The 25,017-nt window shown below is 41.9% G+C and overlaps 1 protein-coding gene across 1 annotated transcript; it reads left to right on the top strand.

The window, feature by feature from the left end:
- The first annotated feature begins 642 nt into the window (after positions 1–642).
- On the top strand, positions 643–24,067 carry LY86 (lymphocyte antigen 86). Its single transcript, XM_042869395.1, has 5 exons — positions 643–942; positions 13,105–13,191; positions 14,422–14,550; positions 20,528–20,580; positions 23,342–24,067. Exons 1-5 carry the CDS (start codon positions 822–824, stop codon positions 23,432–23,434), a joined length of 483 nt encoding a protein of 160 aa, XP_042725329.1. The 5' UTR covers positions 643–821; the 3' UTR covers positions 23,435–24,067.
- The last annotated feature ends 950 nt before the right edge of the window (positions 24,068–25,017 follow it).

The following is a 25,017-nucleotide window of genomic DNA, read 5'->3' as shown; positions in this document are numbered from 1 at the left end:
ATTCTTTGCCATCTGCATAAGCCACCAATTTATGCATGAAGTACTACTTTAAAAAAAAAAAAAGCATGAATGACAAATGCAGTGTCACTCCTGGGCAGTTGAATAACCGGGAAAACAGAAGGAAAAAGGTTTACTTGACTGGGTTTACTCTTGAATCGTACATTCTTAAGAACCACTGACCAAAATGAATGAAAATGCAGCCTCTAGCAGAGTCAAGCAGAAAGGATTCATTCCTGAAAGTTTTGAGAGCTGGTTCTCCAGTGTGCCAGCTTTTTTCAGACAAATCTCCCTTCCCTCCAGCACACAGATTTTTCACCAAGAAAAACACAGAAACCAAACTGACCACCTTGCAACATTTGGTCCAACTTTGCATGATTAAAATGGGATGATTCGGATTACATTTTGCAGCCAGCAGGGTTAAATAAGCCTGTCTGAAGCCCTGACCCAAACGCTTTGAGTTCAAGAGAAGAAACTGGCAGTGAGAGAAAAAATAAACAGTTTGCTGTACTGTTCCAGCAGGCACCAAGACAGGGCTATGCAGCGTGGCGAGTAGGTGTTATTATCTCATTTGTCATTAGTTTAAACTAACACGAAGCAGAAAGCAGAAGTCTGAGCACACGGAAACAGCACCCTCCAATTCTGATTAGCCTCTTGTTTACACCACGTTGTGGCAATCTGGAGGCTGCATTGGCTCACTTAACCATTCTTCAGGCATGAATGTAGTAACTCCTGTTTCTCTCTTGGAGGAAGGAAGGAGCAGCTAACCCACAGAAGAGTAGCAAGAGACAGAAGAGTCAATCCTGCAAACTGCCACTGCAACCATGAAGACATTGAATGTTCTCGCTCTCATCTTAGTCCTGCTTTGCATCGATGCCAGCACAGAGTGGCCTACACACACAGTCTGCAAGGAGGAAAACTTGGAGATATATTACAAAAGCTGTGGTGAGATTCTTAAAATTTCCATTTTCCATTTCCTTTTAGCTAGGCAACAGAATTGTTCTTATACAGCAAGAGGTGCTTTTATAAACCAGGCAATGAATGGAAGGGTTACACTCCCAAGCTGGCACTGGGTTTTGCAGCTCAAATGTTTTGTCTTTCACATATAGCTGGTTTGGTTGACATGCATGCATCCAAATGTATTTAGATGGAATATAATAGAGAGGAAATAACGTAACCTAATTCAGATTACTAAACAGCTGTCAAAAAATCAGTTCAGCATGAGAGATGTTTAAGATTTTTATCTCAAAACTCAGTTATTAAAAAAAGAACAACAAAAAAAAAAAACCCAACAGAAAGAACTTCAATCTTTCTCCTTTTTACCTCTGGGACAACAGACTCTTCAATGCCCTGATCTCCTGGTTTCCTTCTGCACAGTTGGGCTGTGGTGATGTGCTTTCTGTCCTCCCACTTGGAGTGACAAGGGACCCGGCGTGACAGCGGGAAGGAATCTCAGCTGCTGCCACCATGCTCAGCGAGGCTTCAGCAGCAGCACTTAACAGAGGCATTTCCCAGGAACCACAGGGTTTGTTTGTTCTTTAAATCTGTAGAGAAGAAAAGGAGCAAGCAGCACTGGGATGACTGAAAATGAATTCACTGAATGGTGCCTGCTTTCCACCTCTTGCTTTGCTGGCCTTGTGCCTCTCCTATTGTGCTGATCTGCTTTACAGCTGGGACAAAGGGAATTAGATTCACAGACGCTTCATTCATTTTCTGCACGTGATGTGAAAAGCGATTCGTGGCAAATGAGCACCCTAGAGTTTGTTTTTCCAATTCATCCAGATACAAAGGCTTTCCCGGGGGGCTTTTTCTCCCTTGTAGCTTTCATGCAGTTTTGCACACCCATTAAAATAAAGCCAGTGAGGGACAAGAGAGGTAAATAAATATTTGCAATGCAATTCTTTCCAGGCCTGCTCCAAGGAGAACAAAGTCAGGCTTTACATATTATAAATGGGTATACCGCTTTAGAAAATATTTAATTAGCTACTGAGTGTGACCTTTGCTTTTACCTTTATTTTAGTAAGAATTCATTGTATAAACCAATTCCGTTCCCTCTACAGGTCTCAGCATAAGATGCCTTAACATAGGGGCGTAGGCTACATTTTGTGTCAATTCAAATGATGATGAAATTTGTCTGCAGGGCATGTGTCAGTCAAGCATTGCTTCTTACTGCGCACACCACTGGACCTAACAAAATGTATTTAAAGCTTACACATCACTCATCTGGTTTGCCATGCACACCACACTAACAGGTACATTCATTCAGGAGGGAATCACAGCTTGAGAAGCACAAGTCGGAGATCTCAAGTCAGGTCCCAACACAAGAATGGTTTCTGTTCTCTTAGTTACAGGTATGGGAGATGGGAGGATTACAGAGACTTGGAAACAATACACAAATTAAATCAGATTCCTTGTTTGAAGCCTGATTCCTCTTCTCTTTGCAGCTCTGGCAGATACAGTTGAGGGAACACTCACAGCTGCTATTATGGTGTTCTGCCCTGCCTTTTCCTGAGGTTACCTGTAGCTTCATAACAGGAAGCACCACCTACATCCCAGCTGATCCAGCTCATAGTGTTTTAGCTTGCATAAAACAAAAATTATAAGGCTTTGTGAGGAGGCTGGGCCCAAAATGCCTCCTAGATGGGGGAATACACGGAGCTCACTGGCCAGCTCACAACTGTAACAAGGACACTGACCATGCTTTCAAGGAGAGTCTCTCCCCTCATTTCACTCTCAACCATAATTAGATGTGAAGAACATAGCTTTTTTTTTTCTTTATCTATGTCCCATTGGCTACTCTTACCCAGGAGGGAAAAATCACATGCCTAGTTTTGACAAGACTCTTTCCTAACAAACTTCCTGAAAACTCTGTAATAGCAGCAAGCACAACATAAATGCTGGGCAGGTGCCCACAAATACTTCAGATATACTTCCAAAGGGAAGACCATCTCAAAAACACGTTGTTGCTCCTTCTTCAAGGTGTTGGTATGGAATTAAAAAAAGCTAGAGCACCTTCCTGGTTCACAGACCAGAGGTGGGGAAAAGGGACTGTGACAACAAATCCCAAAATGCAACCAATGCAACCAATCCCAAAATAAATGACATTCTGTCTCAGTGAAACTCTTCAACCTGCATACCATGGGGGATAAAATATCTACAGTGAGGTTGCCAGTACAAAAAAAAAAAAGGGTAAAAAATTCCCTGATGGCCCAAAGAGGACCAGGATTTCACCCCTATTGCTGTTACTATAAATTCTTGGACGTTATCAGTGCACCAGGGTTGAATCAAGTAAAATGTAAGAAGGTTGGGGGAATGCTAGCCAAGTACTTCACAACTTTATTTCTGGAACTGGATGCCCTCTATCAGCAGATTAATAACAGAGTTTGGTCCAAGTATTTAAAATGGATCTGTGCTCCACTTTTGCTTTGCAGTTTATCAGATTTTCTTTTATAAGGCAGTAAAAATCTGACTGAAGCTAAAAATATGAGTTAATATAACTGTGATAAATGTAGCAGAGAGGCTTAGATGGATAAATGACAATAGATACAGAAAGAATAGCAGTCCTCTGTTCTCAAAAGCAAGTCCCAGCTCCTGTTGAAAGCTCTTGCCCTAGCTGCAGCCTGCCTCTATAATGGGGTATGTTACAGGCAGGCATCAAGCTCTTAGGTTCACCCCATATTCTGGATCGTATGGAAGGGATCCTCAGTTTCACCCAGGCATATCAGACCAAGCCTTCAAGGACCAGGCACTTAAGGCATGCATTAAAAAAGAGCTGGACAAGACCACAGTGGTGAAAGTCACACACTCTGGGAGGAAGGAGAGGGAGGGGATGGGAATGTAATCTAAAAGAAAACAGATGAAAATTCTCAGCAGCAAGTCCATAGCAAGAAATATAGGCTAGGAGATGGATGGGCTGTAAGTAAATAGACACTATGCTGCCTCCTCTACATAACCACAGGAGACATAACACCGAGACAGTCTATAAATAGCAAGACATTTCCCATCAGTGCCATTCTTCCTCCCAGGAACAAGTGACAAAAACGAAGGAAGACCTCAAATGGCCAGAAATCACTTTAGAAACCTGAACAGGGATCCTAAGATAAAAGCAATTCATGTTAACATCTCTGATCGAGAAAAGAGAACTGTAATTGGCAAGTCTATGTGGAGACATGGAAAGAATCTGCTACACAAATGGCTTATTCCTGTCCTTTTTAATTTCACTGTGATTTTAACAATAAAAATACTTTTGATCTTTCCTGCTACATTTTAAAAGGCAGTTCTGTGGGAAGGGAGAGATAAGAAGGCAACAACAGCAAGTGCCCTGAGCAGATTCTGATGGTTTCTGATTGTCAGGCTTCTACCTGGAAGTGCAAAGTGCAGTGCAGTCAGAGACTGCAAAATGTAGCTCCTCAGTGCAGCTGCTGGCACCTGCCTCTGGACCATTCATCCAAGCTTGTGTTAATTCACCATGAAAACATTGCTACTGGGTAGTGTTCAAATGGGGCCCTCTTCACTGCATAAATAAAGTAGGCGATTGCTGCTACAGGTGCATCAAAAACGTTTTACAAGTGTTTTTACAGCTTTATCTTACAGTTTTAGCTAGGTCAGGATAGCTGTTTGTGTTTCAGGCAGGATAAGCTGACCAGTGCTCTTAGTGAATAACAAAGCTCTGTGCTCAGGTTAGGACCTCGAGGGTTTCAGAGCTGCCTGCTGCCTGAAAACGGAGATTTCTTGACAAAGCAGAAAAGACCACTGGTCAGGTGTAAGGTTCTTAGGAAGGGTCTGGAGAGCATCCATCATTAAGGACTTTGTGTTCTATGCACAGGAGTAAATAACATGGAATTTCAGGGAAAGCTTCAGGACCTTCAATGTTAAATCTTGAAGTATATTCTTCAGGCTTTATAAAATGTGTTCAGGGCACGTGGGATTTCTGACTATCAGGCAGAGACAAACAGATTTCCCAAATAACATTTGACCTTGGTCTTTTTTTTTTTCCACCCAAAGCTCAGCTAACAGCCACTAGCTGAAATTTCACAAGAGGAGGAATCAATCAGCATTCATTTCATATTGCAGTGCTGCAGAACCTTTACAGGAAACCAACTGTACTCTTCTTTACAATTTCATCTACCAACAGGTTTAAAACCAAACAAATAACAACATTTAGTGATATAGGCAACTATTTGCTTTAATTAATGTCTTCTGCTAGACAGCAGCAGGCCCCTCTGCACCCCTGAGAGAATTATTTTTCTCCTATAGAGAACAAAGTTAGACTGCATGTGTTCACTAAGCAGATTTTCCCTACCCTACAAGTAGGAGAGAGCAGCACCGTCCACTTCCATATGATCTTGCACTGGATTGCATTTACTAACAGAGAAAATCTCATTTGCATTGCTTTTTATACTCATGAGCTCAGATCTGGACCTTGGCAAAAAATAAAAAAAAATACTTGAAATGAACAGGGTTATTCTGGTTTAGAATCTGCTCCGTCTGGAGAGCACAGTGTAGCTGTTAACCTTCCTGTTAAGCTCCACCTTGAGGGAACTTCTCAGTGCTTAGAAATGAAAAAGTGGACACTGGTAGACTTGTTAGTACTGTTTCCTGACCATTTGTCTGTCCTTGCTAAATAGTTTCAGTCTTACTGGTGTTCCCCTCACACATTCAGCCCATCCCATCCTTTCTCCTATACGCTGAGAGATCGAACACACTGTTTCTCTTAAAACCCTTTTCCTTTTTTTTTTTGTTTTTGTTTGTTTTAAATAGACATGAAACCCCCATCCCTGATAAATCAGGGATACCAACTTGCAAACAGTCCTGCCAATTTGTCACTGTTGCAGCACTAATTTCACGGCACATCTCTTTCTGCTTTCTTCATCAACCGAAGTCGCTGGTCTCTTTTCCTTGCTAGCCACATGCATGCATATCCTTTAGATGAAGGACACAAGTAATCTGATAGCTTCAGCTGGCAAAGAAAAGTGCAAAAAATCCTCAGCTCACGCATCTTCAGGGCAAATGTTCTGCTAGACACTTCATAAAAGAAGGTTATTTTTCTATTATTCTTCGTTTTTTTGGCAGACAGATTGAGCCAGATGCTTCTCTTTGACTTATTTATTTATTTCCCTCAAGCAGTCTCCAGCAATTGCTTCTACTTCTAAATTATTTAAAGCCACATGACACCAGCTCCCCTCTGATCTTTTGTTGCATAAATTGCTAATGGGCAAACAATCAAAGAACTTAAGAATTTGACTTGAAAACATTTTTTATTTGCTCTGTCCACGCAATCTTAGTGTCATAGCCTGGCTGCTGTACTCATCTGGTGTAGCTTACTTACTCCAGGGGGAAGGCCAGATGTTGACAGATACACTTCTAGCTCCAGCTCCTAATAAAGTGAAGCTATCATCAGAATCAAGGCAGCATGGATGTGAGTGCATGTGTAACTTTGCTTTAGTTCTACCCATGTAAAACCTGTAAAAAGTTTGGTTCCTTCATGAACTAAAATTCATGAATCGGTTTCACTCTCCACTCCATGAGAGTGGGTTAAAACTTTATTTCTCTGTGTGAACTCTTAGGTTGTTCCAGCTTAGTTTTACCTCATTTCAGAGAGAGGAGAGTCTTTAGTGAAACGTAAATGGCGAGGAAGAACACAAGACAATTTCACACCTCTATGACACTTTAGCAAAAAACATTATGTTCCGCATCTAGACTTTGAACCACTTAGAAAAAATCAATAGTAATGCTTTCAGTGAAGTTGTGGAAAGAATTAAGCTCTGCTGAACTTCTGACTCCTTGCTTATTCATATGTGATACCACTGGGTTTTCCTGATGTTGCCACATCTTCTCACCTAGAGCTGTAATGAAGGTTCCCAAAAAACCTCTGGACCCTACAATGCTTACAGTTTACCAGAGAAAATGGGTGGAAGGTGATTAGGTTTCTTTCAGCAATTTAACAACCAGCAGATACAATCCAAGAAAAATGAAAACACAGCCCACAAATACCAAAATGACTTCTGCTATATGATTGCAGCAACATCAAGAAGATGACCTAAAACTTGAGAATAGCAGCAGCCACTGAGAAGATGCCAAATATGCTGCATAGAGCCACTACATGCTGAACCCCACATCTCAGTTCCATCCCAGATGCTGATTTTAGACTCAGGAGAGCTTCCACTTGCCAAGAACTAAGATCTTGAAAGCTATCAGAAAATAATTCAATGCACCAGTTTCCTCTTCACCTGAAGATAGATGGCTGCTGTCAAATGATCCAGCAGTGATTGGGCAGGCAGGCACCCAGCTACTTTCCTTAGCAGAGGGAGGATGCCATTCCAATTATAGCTTACTGCCACACTCCTGTGGTGGATTTCAACCCATCCTGGGAAAATGGGAACATTTAGTCCATTTATATTCTGCTGATTACTGTTCTGTATAACCAGCAGTAGAGCCTGCTATCCCAGAGCATGGCATGTGTCTAACAGCAGGGCAGCTTCTAGTAATGTTTGCTTCTATTTCTGACATAAGTCTGTTGTGAATCTCCAGTCCTAGTGGCAAGCTCTGATGCTCAGAGATCTGTCTCAAGTAGAACAATATAAAGAATGATAAAGAAACACATGAAGAAGGGAGAGACAGATCTGATTAGGACACAGGCAGTTATTGTATGCATCTTACTCATGCAGCGCATGGTATTTTCTTACCAGCAGAACAGAAGAACAAAGACTTTCTCTCTAATACATTCCCTGCTGGGCCTAAATTAATGCAGTATTTTCTTGTTAGACTGCTGTAGCTGAAGCCTGTCCTGCCTCCCTCCTTCTCTCAAGCTAACTAGGACAAATCAGGATTATCAAATACAAATGCAGATCTGTATGTGCTATCTCTCAAAGCCAGTATCTTTCAGTTTTGTCTTTTTAAACAAGCTTAGACAAAGCTTTGTCATACCACACAAAGCACAGCAATGCACACAGTCTCTCCAAATATAACCAGAAGCAAAAGCAAGAAAAGTCCCCATGAATCCTCAGACACTGGGTATCCCCTTGAGCCCTTACAAACAGCTCTTACAAGTCTGCTATCAGTAAAGGTGTTTTGGGCAGGAAAAAGCAGGGAGACTCGAGTCAGGTTTTTAGAAGGTCTGCTTTACACAAGACGTTGACAGCCCTACCCCCAAACACAGCCCCTCGCCTCTGATGCCTTTACAGAGGCTTCCCTCCAGCTCATTGCCAGCTGCTTGGCCTGGGACCAGGCAAATCTCTTCTTTGTCTCATTCTGCCACATATCTTTGCACATGGGTTCAGCTCCCCATCCCATATCTGGTCCTCACACCCCAAATGCTGTTACTTTTAGAGTCACTGCCCCAGTAACAAGAGTAACAAGTCTGGAGAAGCTACCAGCCTTCTGGGTTACCGTTTCTGAATACCTGCAATTTTTGGTACACTCAGCAATGACCTTTATTTGTAGTAGTAAGAGACAGAGACTTAGTCCTTAACTTAAATTGCTTCATAAGATGCTGGAATCACTCAGCTCCAAAACTACAGCCTTCATGGTTTGTAACACCTGTATGTAATTGCATGCAACTGCTATTTGTATTACTGATGTTCAGTGTTCTCGAGAGAGAATGATTTTAAAATTGCAAGAACTTTTTTTTAAAACCATAACTTAAATTTCTCTTGCTAGCATTCTAGGAGTTTTTAGCTTACAGATTTTACTGAGACTAAATCTTCAGGCTTCCCTCTAAAGCCATGTAAGTTTTATCAGAAAGGAAGCAGAGCTATTAACTCACAGTGTGCAGACCCCGGGTTGTTAAGGATACATTAACAATGACTTTGCTGTTTCTTAACCTCCACGTTGCCTAAGCAAGTCAGAAAGATACAGGAGGTACAGAAGACAAAGCAAGTCATAGCTCTTACAAAGGAAGCCAGCGTGCCTCTCCGAAACTAAGGATAGGCTAAGATTGGTCCTGTCTCTGAAGTGAGTGCCTTGAAGCATCCTTATCTTGATTAACTAGCTCCAGCTGACTTGAGTCACACTTTATTCCACTCCTTTCTGAAAAGAGGGTCTCCATTCTTCCCATGTCTGAATATGGCTGCGGCATGCACGGAAGGCGAGACCCAAAGGGAAGTTCATTAAACTGAAGATACTCATGGAAGTCTCTAAGTGAAACTGGAAACTTGTTAATTCAGCTGGACTTTCTTCCTCAGTACCTTGTAAATAAATTCCACAGTGTCAAATACAACGCTAAGCATTCAAGTTAGTTTATTTAAATAGGCGTTAAAGGAAAAATGTCAAATGGATACAGAATCTGAGATCTTAAATAGTTCCTCATTCTTTCCTTCCCTTTTATCACCTTGAATATTGTAAGGACGTAAGGACTAATGATTTAATTTTATTAACAGCTTTGAAGATGAAGACTGTTGGGTAATTACTAAATAGGTTTCTTCCTTGTATTTGTATACATGTCTTCTAGCACCTGTCTGTTCGACCCTAAGCAAGCCCAGCTACATAACTCCACCTAACTCCACAACTTTCACCCAATTTCTCCTAACTGTGAATTTGAAAGACACAAAGCTTACCAACTTGGAGAGTTTTCTCACCACTGCAAGACTTACAGATATGTTTTTTTGCAAGCAGAGCTCACCTACTTGCTCTTAGTTCAATCATAACCACTGATTTTCATACTCATATGGAAGCAGTGGGGTTTAAGAGCAGATTCAGATGACAGTAAAGCCAGTGATTGTTTACAAGATAAGGGAGAGGGAAGAAGAAAAGACAAATTGTTTCCGAGTAGCCCAGCGAAATTACAATAATAAGTGCTTCGTATTCAGCCATGCAGTTTCCATAATGCTGTTAATGGTCTGGCAGCTCTGGCTCTGAGGGACATAGCAGCAGCAGAGAGAATTTTCAGTCAAAATCCTGCTCCTGCCCACCTTTATGAAACTACAAATGTTACAACCCAAACTTTTCTCACGTGAATATAAAGAGACACTCTAGATGCCCCTTTTCCCCTCTCAGTAAGCAGATTTTCATTAATAAACCTCAACATGTTTGCAAAATTTCCATCAACGTTTTAAGTGTTGGTAATATATCAAAGCTGAACTGGAAAAGCAAAACTCTGCAACCAGTTGAAGAGTTTCTACTTTAATTATGGAAGAGAGAGCAGATTGAAGGGAGTGGGTGGAGGGAAGTCTGGGAACATACAGTACTGTGCACCATGAAATGTTGCAGGGAAGTGGAAGGCTGAAGGGCAGCCCCACGTGTTTGAGAGATTTAATGGTAAATGTTATTGCTCTGCACATGTGAAAGACATAACATGCATTTTTTTTTTCAGTCTAACCAGCTCGCTTCAGATTGAAGCAAGAAGGAAGAGTAAGTATTAAACCTCCATAAGAGAGAAACAGTGACTCACAGTTGTGCAACAGAAAAAATGGCAAGTTGCTTTTGTCACACGAGGCACTCCTCAATATTTAAGGAAAGAGGAATGAGGCACACTACCTTTGGTCCCAGTGCACAACTGAATCTACAAGCATCTTCGCATATGAAATGGTTAAGAAAATTAATACTATTTCCTTTAATCTCCTTTTAGCAGTACCCTTTCTGCCTACGTTTTTTGGAATCCAGACTCCCTGGCACCATAGCTTTAGCAAAACAGCCTTCCTTTCAATTGATTTCAGCAGGAGTCTGCAATGTACACAGCAGTATCTAGGATGCTGGTTAGCCTGAATTTCCACAGGAAGATGGTCATAAAATTAATTGTTGGTTATTTTGCTGCATGTTTTTGTTGTTTGGGTTTGGGGTTTTTTTTCGTTTTTTTTGTTTGTTTGTTTGTTTTTTGCCAGTAGAAAAGTTGGTTTCACAGCAACAGAGCAACAACATAAAATCCAAGTGCTCTAATTCATAAATATATAAATATTTCTGGAATATTTCATGTTGGTGCTTTCACACACGTTTCCTCTTCTCTGGGGAACAGGTACTTGTCAGGTACTGTCACTTGTCTGGATACATCAGTGTTCCTCTGTACTGCATCTCTGAGGATGGAGGAGGAGACACCATGGTTATATTACTGGTCACCTGGCTAAAGAGCTCAATCCATAAGAAAAAAAAGATAGGAGACATCCAAACTAAAGCAATCCTGAGGTCAGGTTCTTGATAAGAAACCCATTCTTTCCAGCAAAGCTTGTTTTCATGAAAATCCCCTTTCCATCAAACAGTTTTGGAAAGAAACAAATCACGCTGAAAGAACAACAGTGCCTTTAGCCCCAGTACCACAAATCTATTTGTTGATTAAAGCACAGCCTAGTCTCTTTGAAAAGAAACAGATCATGATCTATGTTGCTGTTGCAGTGCCATCTTTGACCATTGTTCCATTCTGGACGTTACAGGACTGACAACTGCTGTCATTTGATAACCAGTGCTGTATGTAGGCACCAATCTCCAAGTTGCTCAGGATTTGAGCAGCTGTTTCCTGAACCTTATCCTCGCACCACACACCAAACCCAGAACTGAACAGAAATGAAAATCTTGCAGAAGTCCAGAGCAAAGGGAAAACCAAGCCTTGAGAGGTGGTAGAGACCAGAGAGGAAGCAGGTATAACGGCCCTGGGAAAAAAAGGGAAGTTTGGGTCTCTTTCCAGCTAGAGCAGGAAACTCGATTATGGGAACTTCTGAAGCTGCAATAACAAAGCAAGAACTGACAGGATTGTGGAAGGGGAGGACAGACAGTCCTCTAACTCCTGCCACATTTGGGCAGCTCATGAACAACTCCAGGCACCAGCTTCTTGCCCCAAGCAGTTCATGTAGCTTTAGTGTTAGGGAAGCAGAAATACAGCTCAGGTACAGAGCTACAAGGAATGCTAGAGGTTTTTACCTCTCTCTTCTGAACAGTAACTTAAAGTTGTCAGGTGTTAGGACTTGGGAGTTCCTCTTGGACCATGCTGACAACTCACGGGCTGCAAAGTCTGGCTAACATTGCCAGGTCCTCCTGGTGCTTTCATTCCCTTGGTGCTCCCCTCTAGATAAACAGGCCTCGGTCACTCAGGCTTGGTCCCTGGTAGCTGCTACAGCAGTAGGACACTGCTGCAAAAACAGGGCCAGGCAGGGAGCTGAAGCACTACAGACACACTAACTCAGCCGCACAGAAGACACTGACTCAAGTTACGCCACAGCATCAAAGCAAAATTCTCCCAAGCCATTATTTTCCATTCAGTAAGATGATCACCTCAAAGCACAAGCCATAATAACTTAGAAACAGAATTCATTTTCCAAGTCTATAATTTGTCACCAACAGCTCTCTCTAAAGCGTGGAGCCTGCGGCTGCTTCTGTGCATGCCACATCATGGGCCTGGGCCCATCATCCCTCCAGCTTCTTCAGTTTCCACAGAGAGACAGATGCACAGGCAGGCCATGAAGATGCAGTAGGGCCAAACACGTGCCTAAAACAGGCCTTAAGGCTCTGCTACAGCAAACACCCATAGGTTAGGTGACACGCAGCCATACTAGCCACATCTTCCACCTCCAGCCACGGCTCTGGAAATCTCTTTCTTGTGCCGCTGGTTGCAGCAGTGCCAACAGCAACGGAGCTGTCAGTTGTTGCTGCTGTCACCAGAAAGTGACACGTTGGCGAGCCTTCGGGCATAGCACAGAGCCAAGGGAAGGAAGGGAGAAGGTACAAATGTTTGTTCCAGTTGTGGAGCTTCATGCTGAGAAAAGGGCACAACAAAAAGCAGTAACAGCCACATCTGCGTCAATCAGCAGCTGTAGGGCTCCCCTTGTCCCCAGCTCTGCTAAAGTCTCCCAGAAAAGAAATGCAGAATATTTCCCAGGTTACAAATATCACATGGTGGTGGGCCCAGCACGAAGCACTGCAGGATCTCAGCCACACTATCTGTTTTTCCTTTTTGGACTTTCCAGACGCCAGGATTTAGATTCCCAGACAACCACCGAGTCAACTTCATACAGAAATAACTATTAAACACAGGGTGTAAGAGCTCTGAGTCTATCATGGAAAATATCTAGAAAATATCCAATTTGGTTTTTATGACACTTTCGTACTACTGTTGTTTTCTATACAGTCAGTATCTCATTATATACAAAAACAACTTGTTACTCACTGCTCTGTTTTTCCTGACAGATCCCCAGCAAGACTTCGCTTTCAGCATTGACCGTTGTTCAGATGTCATAACCCACACCTTTGATGTTAGAGCTGCAATGGTCCTAAGTAAGTGAGTTCCTATTTCCTTGTGCTGTAAGCAGGTCTGTTTAAGCACTGGTATTAAGTAAGGGTAGCAACCTCCTATAAAGTAAAAACAATACTTCATTTCTGAGAAATTTCAAAACTGGTGTGAGGCTACAAGAGTGTCAGGTATGTTACCAGTCCTGCCTCAAACTGTGTATGTAACTCAGCAAGTCACAGAGTTGTCAGTCCTCGTTCCTCTCCTACCCTTCATCTTTAAGTGGGGAGAGCCAAGGTGGGGACTGCTCTAGGGCTTGTCTTCACAGCTAAGTTATCTGGAGAGAGTCTCTTTGAATGAGATGGCTTCAGACCCCACACCCTTGTGTCAGCACCACAGAATTACATCCTTCAGCACTTCCCTGAGCAGCAACTGAAGGTCAAAATCAGTACTGCATTTGAGCTAAGGGTCTGGGTGCACAAGTTAATATTAGTTACGGCTTGACTTTTGACCGTACCATGGACAAGCCAACTTCTTACCACCCTTTTGGCCCCAAGCTCACCTTCTGCTGCTACAACAAATGAGAGTGCACTGCTGCATACTCCTGGAACTAAACATGAGTTTCTAAGGCGAGCATCTTTTAGCACTTTGGAATGCCCTCTTATATGCAAAGGTCATCCTCTCAATGGATATGCTGCCCTTTTGCCTGGGGAGCATCTGTTATCAGGTGGCTGCAAAGTTAAACAAGCCCACACACCACAGTACAGGCATTTGCAAATACCTTTCCAACAACTCAGATTACAGGACCTGCCTCTAGATCTGGCAGCCTCACTAGCTTGTCTATAAGGGCCCAAACAAACAACCTTGCAGCACTACTTAGATGCTTTGCTGGTTCATAGCAAAAGTCTGGCTTGGGACATTTTTCCAAGCAGCAGGTACAGGCCAGGGGCTGCTCCCAAGAGCTCACTAGATTTGATCACACTGCTAGAGACAGGAAGAAAGTTTAGGTTTACAGACACAACCTTTCCTATGCCAGAGAATGGTCATGACCACAGTTTAAAATACTACCATGTAAGCTACCATGTCCCTTGTCAAGGTATATGAGGGACTGGGAGAACTGTTCCTGAAGCACAGATTTCTATGTTTCAGGAGTTCTCGGTGAAGAAAAAATGTATAATTGCTTAAACGAGGGGCAGGGGGGGAAAAAATAATACATAAATTTACAAGCCTGTGTAACCTTGCATTTTCTCTAAGCACTCCTCCTATTTTCTGTACAGGACAAAGCATCAAGGAACTGTATGTCAAGCTTGATCTGATCATAAATGGGAAGACTGTCTTAAGCTACTCAGAGACACTTTGTGGACCAGGCATTACTAAGCTAATTTTCTGTGGCAAGAAGAAAGGAGGTAATTTAGGTAGCACTCTAAAATGTCTGATGGCTACTGAGTACTGCAAGCAGTATGCACCCGCTGTGCTACTGAACGCACCAATATATTGTAATGTTATGTTTATTTCAACAGCATGTTAACGGGTGGCAGAAACACAGTAGGATAGCATGCTTTTCCTCTAACCTGCTTGCTCGCTTTTCTTTTAATCACAGAATATTGCACACATATGGGATTTCAAGTCCATAAAAAATAACTTTGGTTACGCGACCACATCCAACAGCAGAGGGGTTCATAAGCCCTATTTATAGCCACGTGGTTGTCATGTGAGCAAAAAGCATTTCAGAACTGGCCTTTATTTTTGTCTGAGGAAGGGCTGAACAAACAAACAAGGCGTTCTGAACACATTCTTTACTACTAAGCAAATAATACTTCCTGTTCTTAAAGGCAGTTCCTAATACAAATTAACAAGAACTATGCTTGAAAAGGATATTTGGATCAGTGTAGAATGTGGAATGTAGAAACCATCTATGCTTTGCATCTTGTTTCTGCCCACCATGTGTCTATGCTGCTGTCAGATGATTTATAGCTCTTGTCAGTCAAACTGCCAACCAGTGCTGCAGTTGGTTTTCAGCAGCATTAGCTGTGCACAGACCACTCTTTGGTCTCAAGTGAGCCTGGGCACTGCAGGGACTCTTCTGCCATGACTCAGGCCAGATAGGGCACAGACAGCCACAGCAGGTCTGGAAGAGCTATTGTCACTATTTTGAAATCACTTCTATGTCACAATCATTTTGTTGGCTAAAGAAGTAGAATCGCAGAGAAGTTTGCCACAGAGCTGTTAGAGAAAGTTTCAGGAATTCTGCTTTTCTTCCATTCACCTTCATCTCCATCACGATAACACCGTACCAATTCACGTGCATGGGCTGTGAGCTTCATTGCCACACACAGTACTAATGCTAAGACAACCCCTGGAAAATTACTAAAACATTTCACACCCCATAGAAATACCACAAAGAATAATAGAGACATGCTGCATGAGCAACCAATTATGTAAATCCTGTAAGCCAGACAGAATTAAAAAAATTGCAGCTTTCCTCAGTTGAGTACTGAATTATAAGGAAAAAAATAAACGCCATATTCCTAGTGAAAAACTATCTTCCTCTGATGAGATACTTAATAACATCCTTTTGGGAACACATTAAGAAGTGGAGCCGGTCCTGAGCCAAGAACAAACTGCTCTTCTCACATTAAACTACAAAGCTAAAATCTCCTGGGGTTTTCAATCCCTAAATCTTGGACTGACAGGTGATTGTTTCTACTAGTTGAAGTGCACTATGATATAATACCACTGTCGCTTGTTTGAATATTATCTTCCTTTAGAAGCATCCCTAAGTTTGGGCCAGGACATACATCTCACATTCTTTAAAACACCTCACCTGTTTGAGGCAATTCAGCACAGCTGTATTTTGACCATATTAGCACAGTTATAAGCCTGACCTAAAGCCTACACAGAAAGACAACATTGTGAAAGGACCGATAGCCCTTTTGGAGCCTTATTTTCACTGTTGTCTACAGACAGTATTTCCAACATCTGTTCAGATGTGACCTGAGTTTAAAGTTGCTCTACACCAAATGCATTTACCCACCACAAGGAGGACTTGTGCTTCCCTTTCCCAAAATGACACAGAACATACTTCTGCCGATGACTCTGTTGGTTCATTGGTGTGGATCAAGAACAGAGAAAGTGTTAATTAAAAGAGATTGATATAAGATGGAATTGGCAAAGTTTAGGGTTTTCCCTTACCAACACCTTTTTTTGTCCTGTAATGCTAGCACTTTGAAATGACTTTAAGAGATACTTTAAGAGACCTGGTACAGCTGGAGGTTAGTATGTATGTTAAGCAAACCTCACATCTGGCACAGCTCACTGGGACTCCTAAGTAAGGCACTGAAGTATTTTTTGGAGCTATATTTCTCTGGTGAAGTTGCAAAAACTCAAAGGTTTCAAAGAAATAAGCCATTGTTCACTTAAGAACAACAACAGCAACCCAACTTGCTAAATTCTTTGTTTTAAAACATGAGCTCAGCTCTTCCTCTTTTTCAGTAAGAAGTGCTGGTATTCTCTATTTCCCCAAAATAAAACAGTTATGTAATATTTAACAGATTTCCTAATGCAATCACTAAAATCAGAGAAAAAAGGCTTAAAATGATAATATTTTGTAGAGTGCCAACCACAACCTGCAGGCTTAAACATAACTCTGCAAGTTCACACTCACAGACAATACAGCCCTGACTTTAAAACTCCACTCCATATTTCATTGACTTTTTCAGTAGGTTTTACAGTGAGCATGTTCTGAAATAGTATCTGGCAATAAAAATAGAGAATAACGCATGAGATTCAGAGCTGAGTATCACTTGGAGTTTAGGTACATGTTTCTGACAAAGCTAGGTCTATTGATATACAAAGCCATCCTGCTTGGCCCCTTCATCTCACATTCTCTTCTCCAGTAAAGAGAGTGGATGTTTCTCACCAAGCTATGTATTTATATACATTTTTCTCACTCGACTGTATATCTATAGCTGGCAGTTATTCAGTTCATTCCTGCATCCCTAAAATTCACGAAAGTTTTGTGTCAATTGCACGGGTGCAAGATCGTGTCCTAGAAGAGCTCCAACATGGAGCATTTAAGCTCTAAAAAGATTTAAGACATAGAAAAAGAAGAGGTGGGTGCAGATGTACAGGGCCTTTATATAGTACAAGAGTGTGAGAACGTTTAAGATTTTCAGTGCAAGGAAGATTTGAGAAAGAGGAGTGAGAAATTCATTATAGGTGTTTTGTCGGGAATGAGAGGCATCTTCATGATAAATGGTAACTGGTAACTTCAAGTAGTTCTGAGGAAGTTCTTACGCATTTGAAAGCTCTGCATCAGACTGGAAGATACTAAAGGCCTGTTTGCTTACAGGGACTAGGTTACTTTTGGTTGAAGGAACAGTGAAAAGCTGCTGCAAATACAATAATATCACCTTGAATCAATGGTACGTTAGAAACGTTTCTCAGGATCCTCTACAGAAATGACCTGCAGTTAAGTCTCTAGGAAAAAGGGCTGAACATGGAGTAAAAGCATATCACTAATGACAGCATACTTTCCATGCTATCATGTATCAGACCAATAAAAACACTGGGGGAAATTTTAATGAGAAAAATGTAGCCACAATTTGTATTTCTCCCAATCATATAAATAGCAAACAGTCATGTGTTTATGCAAATATAAAAGCATCTGGGCTTTCTCTATAAAGACCACAGAATTTTGTCAATGAGCTAAGCTCAGTGTTTGTGACAGTTACAGTTACTGCAACAGATGTGTACATCTTCTTTCAATGGAGGAAAGTGTGTATGACTGTATGAAGGATGCTGTGATAAACTACAGTCCTTAAAGCCTCTGAGGATGCTTACTTTTCTGGAATTACAATCTCCATGCAAGAGAAACATTGAATGGACTTGGAGAAGCCTGATTCAGCCAGCGTAGGCACTGAGAAGGTTGCCATAGTCAGGAAAGAGTATGAACAAGAAAATTCAGTTCTGTATTATTCTCTGGCAGGTCTCAAAACTGCTTTTGCTTTCCAGTCAGAATATACTTTCAAAAAGCACAGTCCTTTTACATAATCACAGAAGTAAGGAGGGTCACAAGAGTCACAGAACCACATAGTAGTTGAGTTGGGAAGGGACCTCACATTTGGTCCAGCCTTCCTGCTCAAGCAGCACCTCACAGAGCAGGTTGTCCAGGACTATACACACACAGCCTTTGACTATCCCCCAGGATGGAAACTCCACAATTTCTCTGGGCAGCCTGTGCTACTGCTTGATCACTCTCAAAGAAAAACTGTTTCCTGATGTTCAGATAGCATCTCCTCTGTTCCAGTTTGTGTCCATTGCCTCTTGGCTTGTCACTGGACACCAGGCACCACCAGAAAGACCCAAACGTTGCCATCCTTTCAGAAACAAATGGCCTGATGCCTCTTATTTCATTTTAAATATAGGCTTTGCAGAACTTGGATGCTGTTTCTCTGCATTTTGATTTTGGACAGCTTTCCAGCAGTCTAGGTAGGACTACATGATCCAAGAGGAACTTCCATATCCCAGAGAAAAAGGATTTCAGAGAAAGGTTATGATTCCTAGCCCAGTTTCTTCTCTACCCTCCTCTGCTGTCATCTAAGATTTGTTAAGCTCGGAACTAATTGAAGAAGAGAAAGACAAGGCTTATTTTAGGCTTCATACTGAAAGTAAGTGTATACAAAGCACAAAATGAACCATGGCAGAGTCTGCATCATTCCAAGGGCGCAACTCACAGTAAGCCTTAGCTCACCTCCACACACATATGGCCCAAGTCCCAGGCAAGTCACTTGTCACATACATCATGCAGTATGCAGTGTCTTTAAACTCCTATTTAGGTTCTAGTAAGTTGTGAACTAAGTGGGCTGTGTTGTATTTTTAAGATTCTTGAGTCACCACTCTCTGCAGCAGAGATGTGTCAGACTCCAGGGCTCTTTCTTCATGCACAGCAGCAAACAGTGATGGCAATTGCTCTTTGAAAAGAAAAAGACTCCTTGGGGCTCAGGTGAAGTGGCCAGGGAAGCAGAGGAAAAGGAGTGCTGTTATACAGTTAAGAGTTTGAGAGTGAGAAGTCAGCACACTGTGAGTGTATTCTTAGTTTTGGTATTAGGTTATTCAGAGACACATTTAGAAGTCCTGCAACTTCTCTACCTTCCACAGTCACCAAGGCATCACCAAACTTCTTATTAATACAAAGGTGTAGGACATTGATGAAACATGATGTCTCATGTTTCTCCTCTTTTTCTGGTGCATACTACAGTCGTGATTCTTTTAAGTTTGTTAAATGAAGGCATTGACTAATATTTCACAATATATGGGGAAGATGTTCTGAGGACTGATTTCCATTTCAGACACCTATTGTATGGTGGGATGGACCACGTGACAAATACATGACAAACCTCTTGTCCATTCCTTAACAAGAAACATTTTAAAGAAACACAGCGATGCTGGACTAAATCATCTCTCTAGAAGTGACAAGCATCAAGATGCCAGTGCATACTTAAATATGACGAAACACTTATTCCACTGTCACTGTCAAAGTAAAGAATATTTCATGACACCTATGAAAGAGAATCTTTAAACAGTTCTTCATTCTCCATGACTGGTACAGGGCAAGTTGTGTAAGAAATTCTGTACCAAAACATCTACAAATTTTATTTTCAGTCATGTCTACACAGTTTGGCCCAGTAAGCTATGAAAAAGTAGGAGGAATTGCAGAAGTTTGTGAAGTCGGTCTATTAATGCTAAAGTTGTTCCTTCTTCCACAGCGAAAAGCAAGTGTGTCTCACATTTAGGGAGATAAAGATCAGAAGGTGCAACTCCTGGGCTCTATTCCAGTCACCAACACAATTTGTGATGGCGTTAGCACACCAAGTAACTCGGTGAACGCTCCCTCAATAGCAAGATAAATGTTATTATTTTAAGGTCATGTTCAGCAAGCAGTCAGAACTCTACACCTACAGAAACACTCAGCTCAGATCATCATTTTGACAACTTTAAGAAAAAGCATAGTTCAACTATTGCATCTCCAGGTGTTGAACAGATCATGCTAAGGACTCATGTCTAGCAACTTTCAGCTCCCCTTCCATTTCCCCATTTGTAGGGGCATGCTGACACAGGAACAACCACCTGGTTGTGCAATGCCAGGGCTCCCTCCTCCATCTCCTTCAGCTCAGGCACTGCCTTCCCCGTAAGGCACTACGTGTCCTGACATTTGTCTGGGGATAGCTGTTGCAAGACTACATATTGAGCACTTTGCAGTTCTGTAACACTTGTCACTGGAGCATATTTAAGTGCTATTACAAAAAAGCATCTACTCTCAGCTGCTTGTTTCCGAAATGTGCTGCATGATATCTAATCATCCATCATCATTTTTGCTTCCAGAACATCTCTACTACGAGGGACCAGTTACACTGGGAATCAAAGAAATCCCACAGGTAAGTTCATCACCACTGTGCTCTGAAGCAAAAGGGCTTTCTGGAGGAGATACAATCAGAAGATTATCAGCAATGATTGCCAGCATATTCCAAGCTCCCCCAGCTGGCACATTGCAGCATGGCTGGTCTTTTCAATACAAAATTAAGAGGCTATGCTTAGAGCATGGAGAGCCAACATTATCCCGACAGGCAGGTTTTCTTCAGATAGCAGATCTCCTCTACCAGCACTAAGCCATGCAGCCATACAGTTCTTTAGTTGACTCCCCCTCTATTACTCTGAAACTGACAACAAATGAAGCAGCTCCTCCAAGGGATTTCTGAGAGACCAAGGCTGCGGTTCAGCTCACCCCTTAGTGGGCTGAACAATTTGGAGATGCTCATTCATCCTCACAAGCTATGAAGGCAATTTAGGTAATTATTGCAACTGCACCTGATCCACTATGCACATACGGCGTTAGATACAGAGACAGGTGTCTTCTAAGCTTTAAGTGTAAGTAGAAGCTATGGGGGCAAGAGCACTTTCTTTGGACTCATGGAATAAGATGAATTTGTTAGCAAGGTGAGAAAGCAGGCAGTACTCTTGGCACTACTCTGATCGAGTTGTCCGCTACAGATGTTCTTTACAAGCAGCCTTCTTCACATTCAGCTAAGTCTCCTTCCTAAATCTCAACCCAATTACACTGAAAGCAAAATAGGTCTTAAATGCTGAAAGCACCATGATCCCTCTTAACTGGGCACAACTTCAAGCTGTATTTAACCAGCCTATAAAAAATGATTTCTAGTCACATAAAATGGAAGCACACACTTCAGTCGGTCAGACACCCTCTAGACTTGCTTACACAGAGAAGTATAGCAATAATGCCCACTTCTTCAGCACCTGACAAAGAACCTACGTTACAGCCTCAAAGAGGAGAGTCTAAGGCCTGATCTGTGCTGGAATGGTCCAAGCACAAGAAAAGAAAAAGACAGGATCATAATAGGGATACAGAGCAAGAACTTGAGTCCTGGACCGTTGAGTCTTGCACAGGCAAGAATGAAGATAGTTGAGTTTTGGGAGGATCAAGGCTCTGTAATGACAGTTACTGCCCATACATCTCAGTCATCCCTTGGTGATAGCAGCAACCATAACCTTCACTTTCCAGGCACTCACACAGGGAGTTGGGCTCCCTTATGCAGGCTGTTGTCCCATCCTCACAAATGTACTTTCCTTAATGTCATGCTTAGAGACGCCATGTCAAGTAACACCTTCTCTCCTCCAGCCCCTCACACAGGAACGTCCAAGCTTGTATCAGCCAGCATCCTGTTCGAGGAGCAGCTTTGCTAAATACTGATGGCACTTCCATAGTAAAGGCTCTATAGAAACCTAGGCATAGGTCATCATATCAAAAGAAACTTTGAAACGTGCACACAGAGCAGCAGAACTCCAATTCTTGGAAAATTAGCTGCATTTGGAGTCAGAAATTCTAAGACTGTTCACTATCTTCTTTTAATAACAATTTTTACCCATGAGGAAAATATTATTCTGAAGGATGAGAAAACTTAGTCACTAATGAGCTACAAAAATGAGTTACTAAAAACTCACTTCTATGAATTAAACGATAAACTTCTGGAGAATTAACATGCTTGTGAGGAAAGGAGTAGGAAGCTTTCACTGTTAATTAATCAATCAGGCAAATAACACTATCCTTCCATGCAGCAATCAGCTTCTGCTCATTCCAAAGTAGTCTCATCTGACCAGCCTAAGGGACATTTACACAATCTTCACAGCAATTATAACAAGGCTATATTCTCGTGAGTGTGTTGCCATTGGGCCTCTTTCTAAATTTGGATGTTATGCTTAGCTTGAACCACTCTGCGAGAAAACAGGCCAGTTACTGCCTTAGAAATCCCACGATGAAAGACAAATGGAGAAAAGCCCAACTCATTCTAGCTGTGCTACCCTCTGCTTCACAACCAGAAATGCCCTGAGCAGGGTAAGAGCTTTCTATAATTCAAGGCCACTTCTGCCAAGCTCTCCCCTGCTGCTGGCATGCCTACCCTTACTTGTTCTCTTCCAAACTGCAGAGAGCACTGAAAAATACCACAATGCTAGTAATCCAAAGAGGATGAAATCTAGTTCACCTCTTTCTCTCACTCTGTTGGATTGAGGCTTGTCAACTCCCTGCCATGCTTCTCCTTCTCTACTGGAGAGGGTGGCTTTGACCAATACAACCTCCCTCCGGGAAGGGAAGGGGAAAGAAATTATTAGTATTTTTAACTGCACAGTTTGATTCTAGACTACCTCTTGTTTTTACCACATAAGAATTAATCACAGATTGACTCATTTATACACACACATCTCCAAGTCTCCATCTTCTATAAAAACATACACGCTGCACAACAAGATCCAAGAAAGAAAGAAGTGCCAGACAACTGAGCACCTCTTCCCATTCCTGTTCCTGAACTGTGCTTGCTCACAAGAAACATGATAAGCTACATAGATTTAAAAGGAATTTTTATGCATCAAAACATTTTGTTCCCCATGCACTGTTTTAATTTTAAACTTGTGCTGTCAGCATTGATATTTCTGATGAGAACACTTTGGCAGAAAATATAGGCAACTCTTCCGCCAGTTCTGAAACGCATTCGGACAGAAAATATTTTGGAGGAACAGGAGGGGAAAAGTGTTATTTTGTTTCTAGGAAGAGCACTCACTCCTAAACCAGAAGCAATGATTTACTACTCGTGGGCCAATCTCTTGCTCTGTTTTTGCTTCATACAGGGGGATTACACCATTGCAGCAAGGCTGACTAACGAAGATGGCATCACTGTTGCTTGTGCTGATTTTACTGTGAAAAATTATTTAGATTATTAACTAAAACAACATACTCAGTCCAACTTCCTTAAAACTACAGATTCCTAAAACTATTCAAGCCCAGCGAGCTGCTTGCATGCTTCAGTGATTCTGAAGGAAAGAATTCTCACATGGTGGTTCTGATGCTGTTCCTCTTTGCAATTCACTTTTTTGGAGAAGTCACTAGACCCTACCCTCTAGTGGTAATTTTATCTCCAAATGCACTCTGTAGCCCACTTTTTGATTTTAACATAGTATTTGATACCAACATTCTCATCTCAGGATGAAAATAGTACAAGGCAGAAGAGGCGAGAGCCAAAACAGATTTTTGCAGTAAGCTATGGAAGTATCCATTTCTAACACAGGTTAAAGAAAACTGTCGTATGTATAATGCAGTTACAGCCCTCAACATTTTCAGTTTTTCACAAGGCTTGTTTGGAGCCTCCATTGCTAAAGATTTTGTTGTAACCACAGAACAAAGACCAAATACGATGAGCATGACTCTTTTCAGTCCTCCATGTTCAGCCACTCTATTGATATCACTTATGTTTTCAGGATTCTTGTATATTTTTTATTCTTTAATGCTTACAGTAATATGAGAATCATTTTGTTTAAGCTACATGCTGATCTTGCTTGTCAATAAATTTGCAAGAAAAAAAATGTTTTCTTCATATTTCTCATGATTCTTGGACCATTCCAAACCTTATTATGGGGAAAAATAAAACACCCACAAGCTGAGAGAAGAGCACCCAAGGGGGGAGGTTGAGGGAAATAAATTAAATGGGCTAGTTGTTTTTTGTTGTTGTTTGTTTCAAAGAAACATCAGCCACATTGATGCACATCTTATGTTAAGAGAGGACAAACTGTTCTTTTCTTTGAGCAAGGAGCTCCTGAGTGAGACATAAACACAACTTAAGCTCCCAGGTGCAGCACATCCCAAACCTCCCATTCCAGGAACCTCTGCATCTGGCGCAGCTGATGGATAATAACAGATAACCAAGCTCAGAGATACTGGAGGTCAGGATCACAAGTCTGGAGATCCATTTGGAGAACTGGAACTGCAGGGAAAGGATCAGGAGTGGGTTTGAGTGCTGATTTGGAGGGGTAGGGGCATGAATTACAGCTATAGAAAGGTTCCGGAGCTGAGCACGGCTTCACAAATAAGCAAGCATTGTGTTGCATGCCTCATCCTGGAGAGGCTCAACAAGGGCAGCTGGGGCTGTGGCTCACAGCTGGCCACACAGGAGCTCTGGCATGCAGTCTGTCCTACACACCCACATGCCTACGGCACAACTTCCTGAGCAGCAAGAGCATCCCTGCCACACAGATGACCAACACTGGAGTGCAGCCAGCAGTGAGAAGGCAAGCAATAGTCCCTTGCTTCCCTTCTGCACAGTGAAATTCTCACCTGCCATCCCAAAGGTGAGCATGTCCTTGAGGTCTAACTCACTGTAAGCACCACAAAATGGGAAGGGACTATAATTAACACACTGCGGCTCCCATTTAGATATGGACTCCCATATATATATATATGTAAGCCACAGTGTGTTTATATATTTATTTATTTAAGTGATTTGGGGGAGGGAAAGGGAAAAGAAGAAGAA

Source organism: Lagopus leucura, unplaced genomic scaffold (assembly GCF_019238085.1).
Source record: "Lagopus leucura isolate 7727_CA_CO unplaced genomic scaffold, USGS_WTPT01 Super-Scaffold_100002, whole genome shotgun sequence".
Lineage (NCBI taxonomy): Eukaryota > Metazoa > Chordata > Aves > Galliformes > Phasianidae > Lagopus > Lagopus leucura.
Note: the sequence above shows the minus strand (reverse complement) of the source record. Positions and strands in the feature narration are given on the sequence as shown.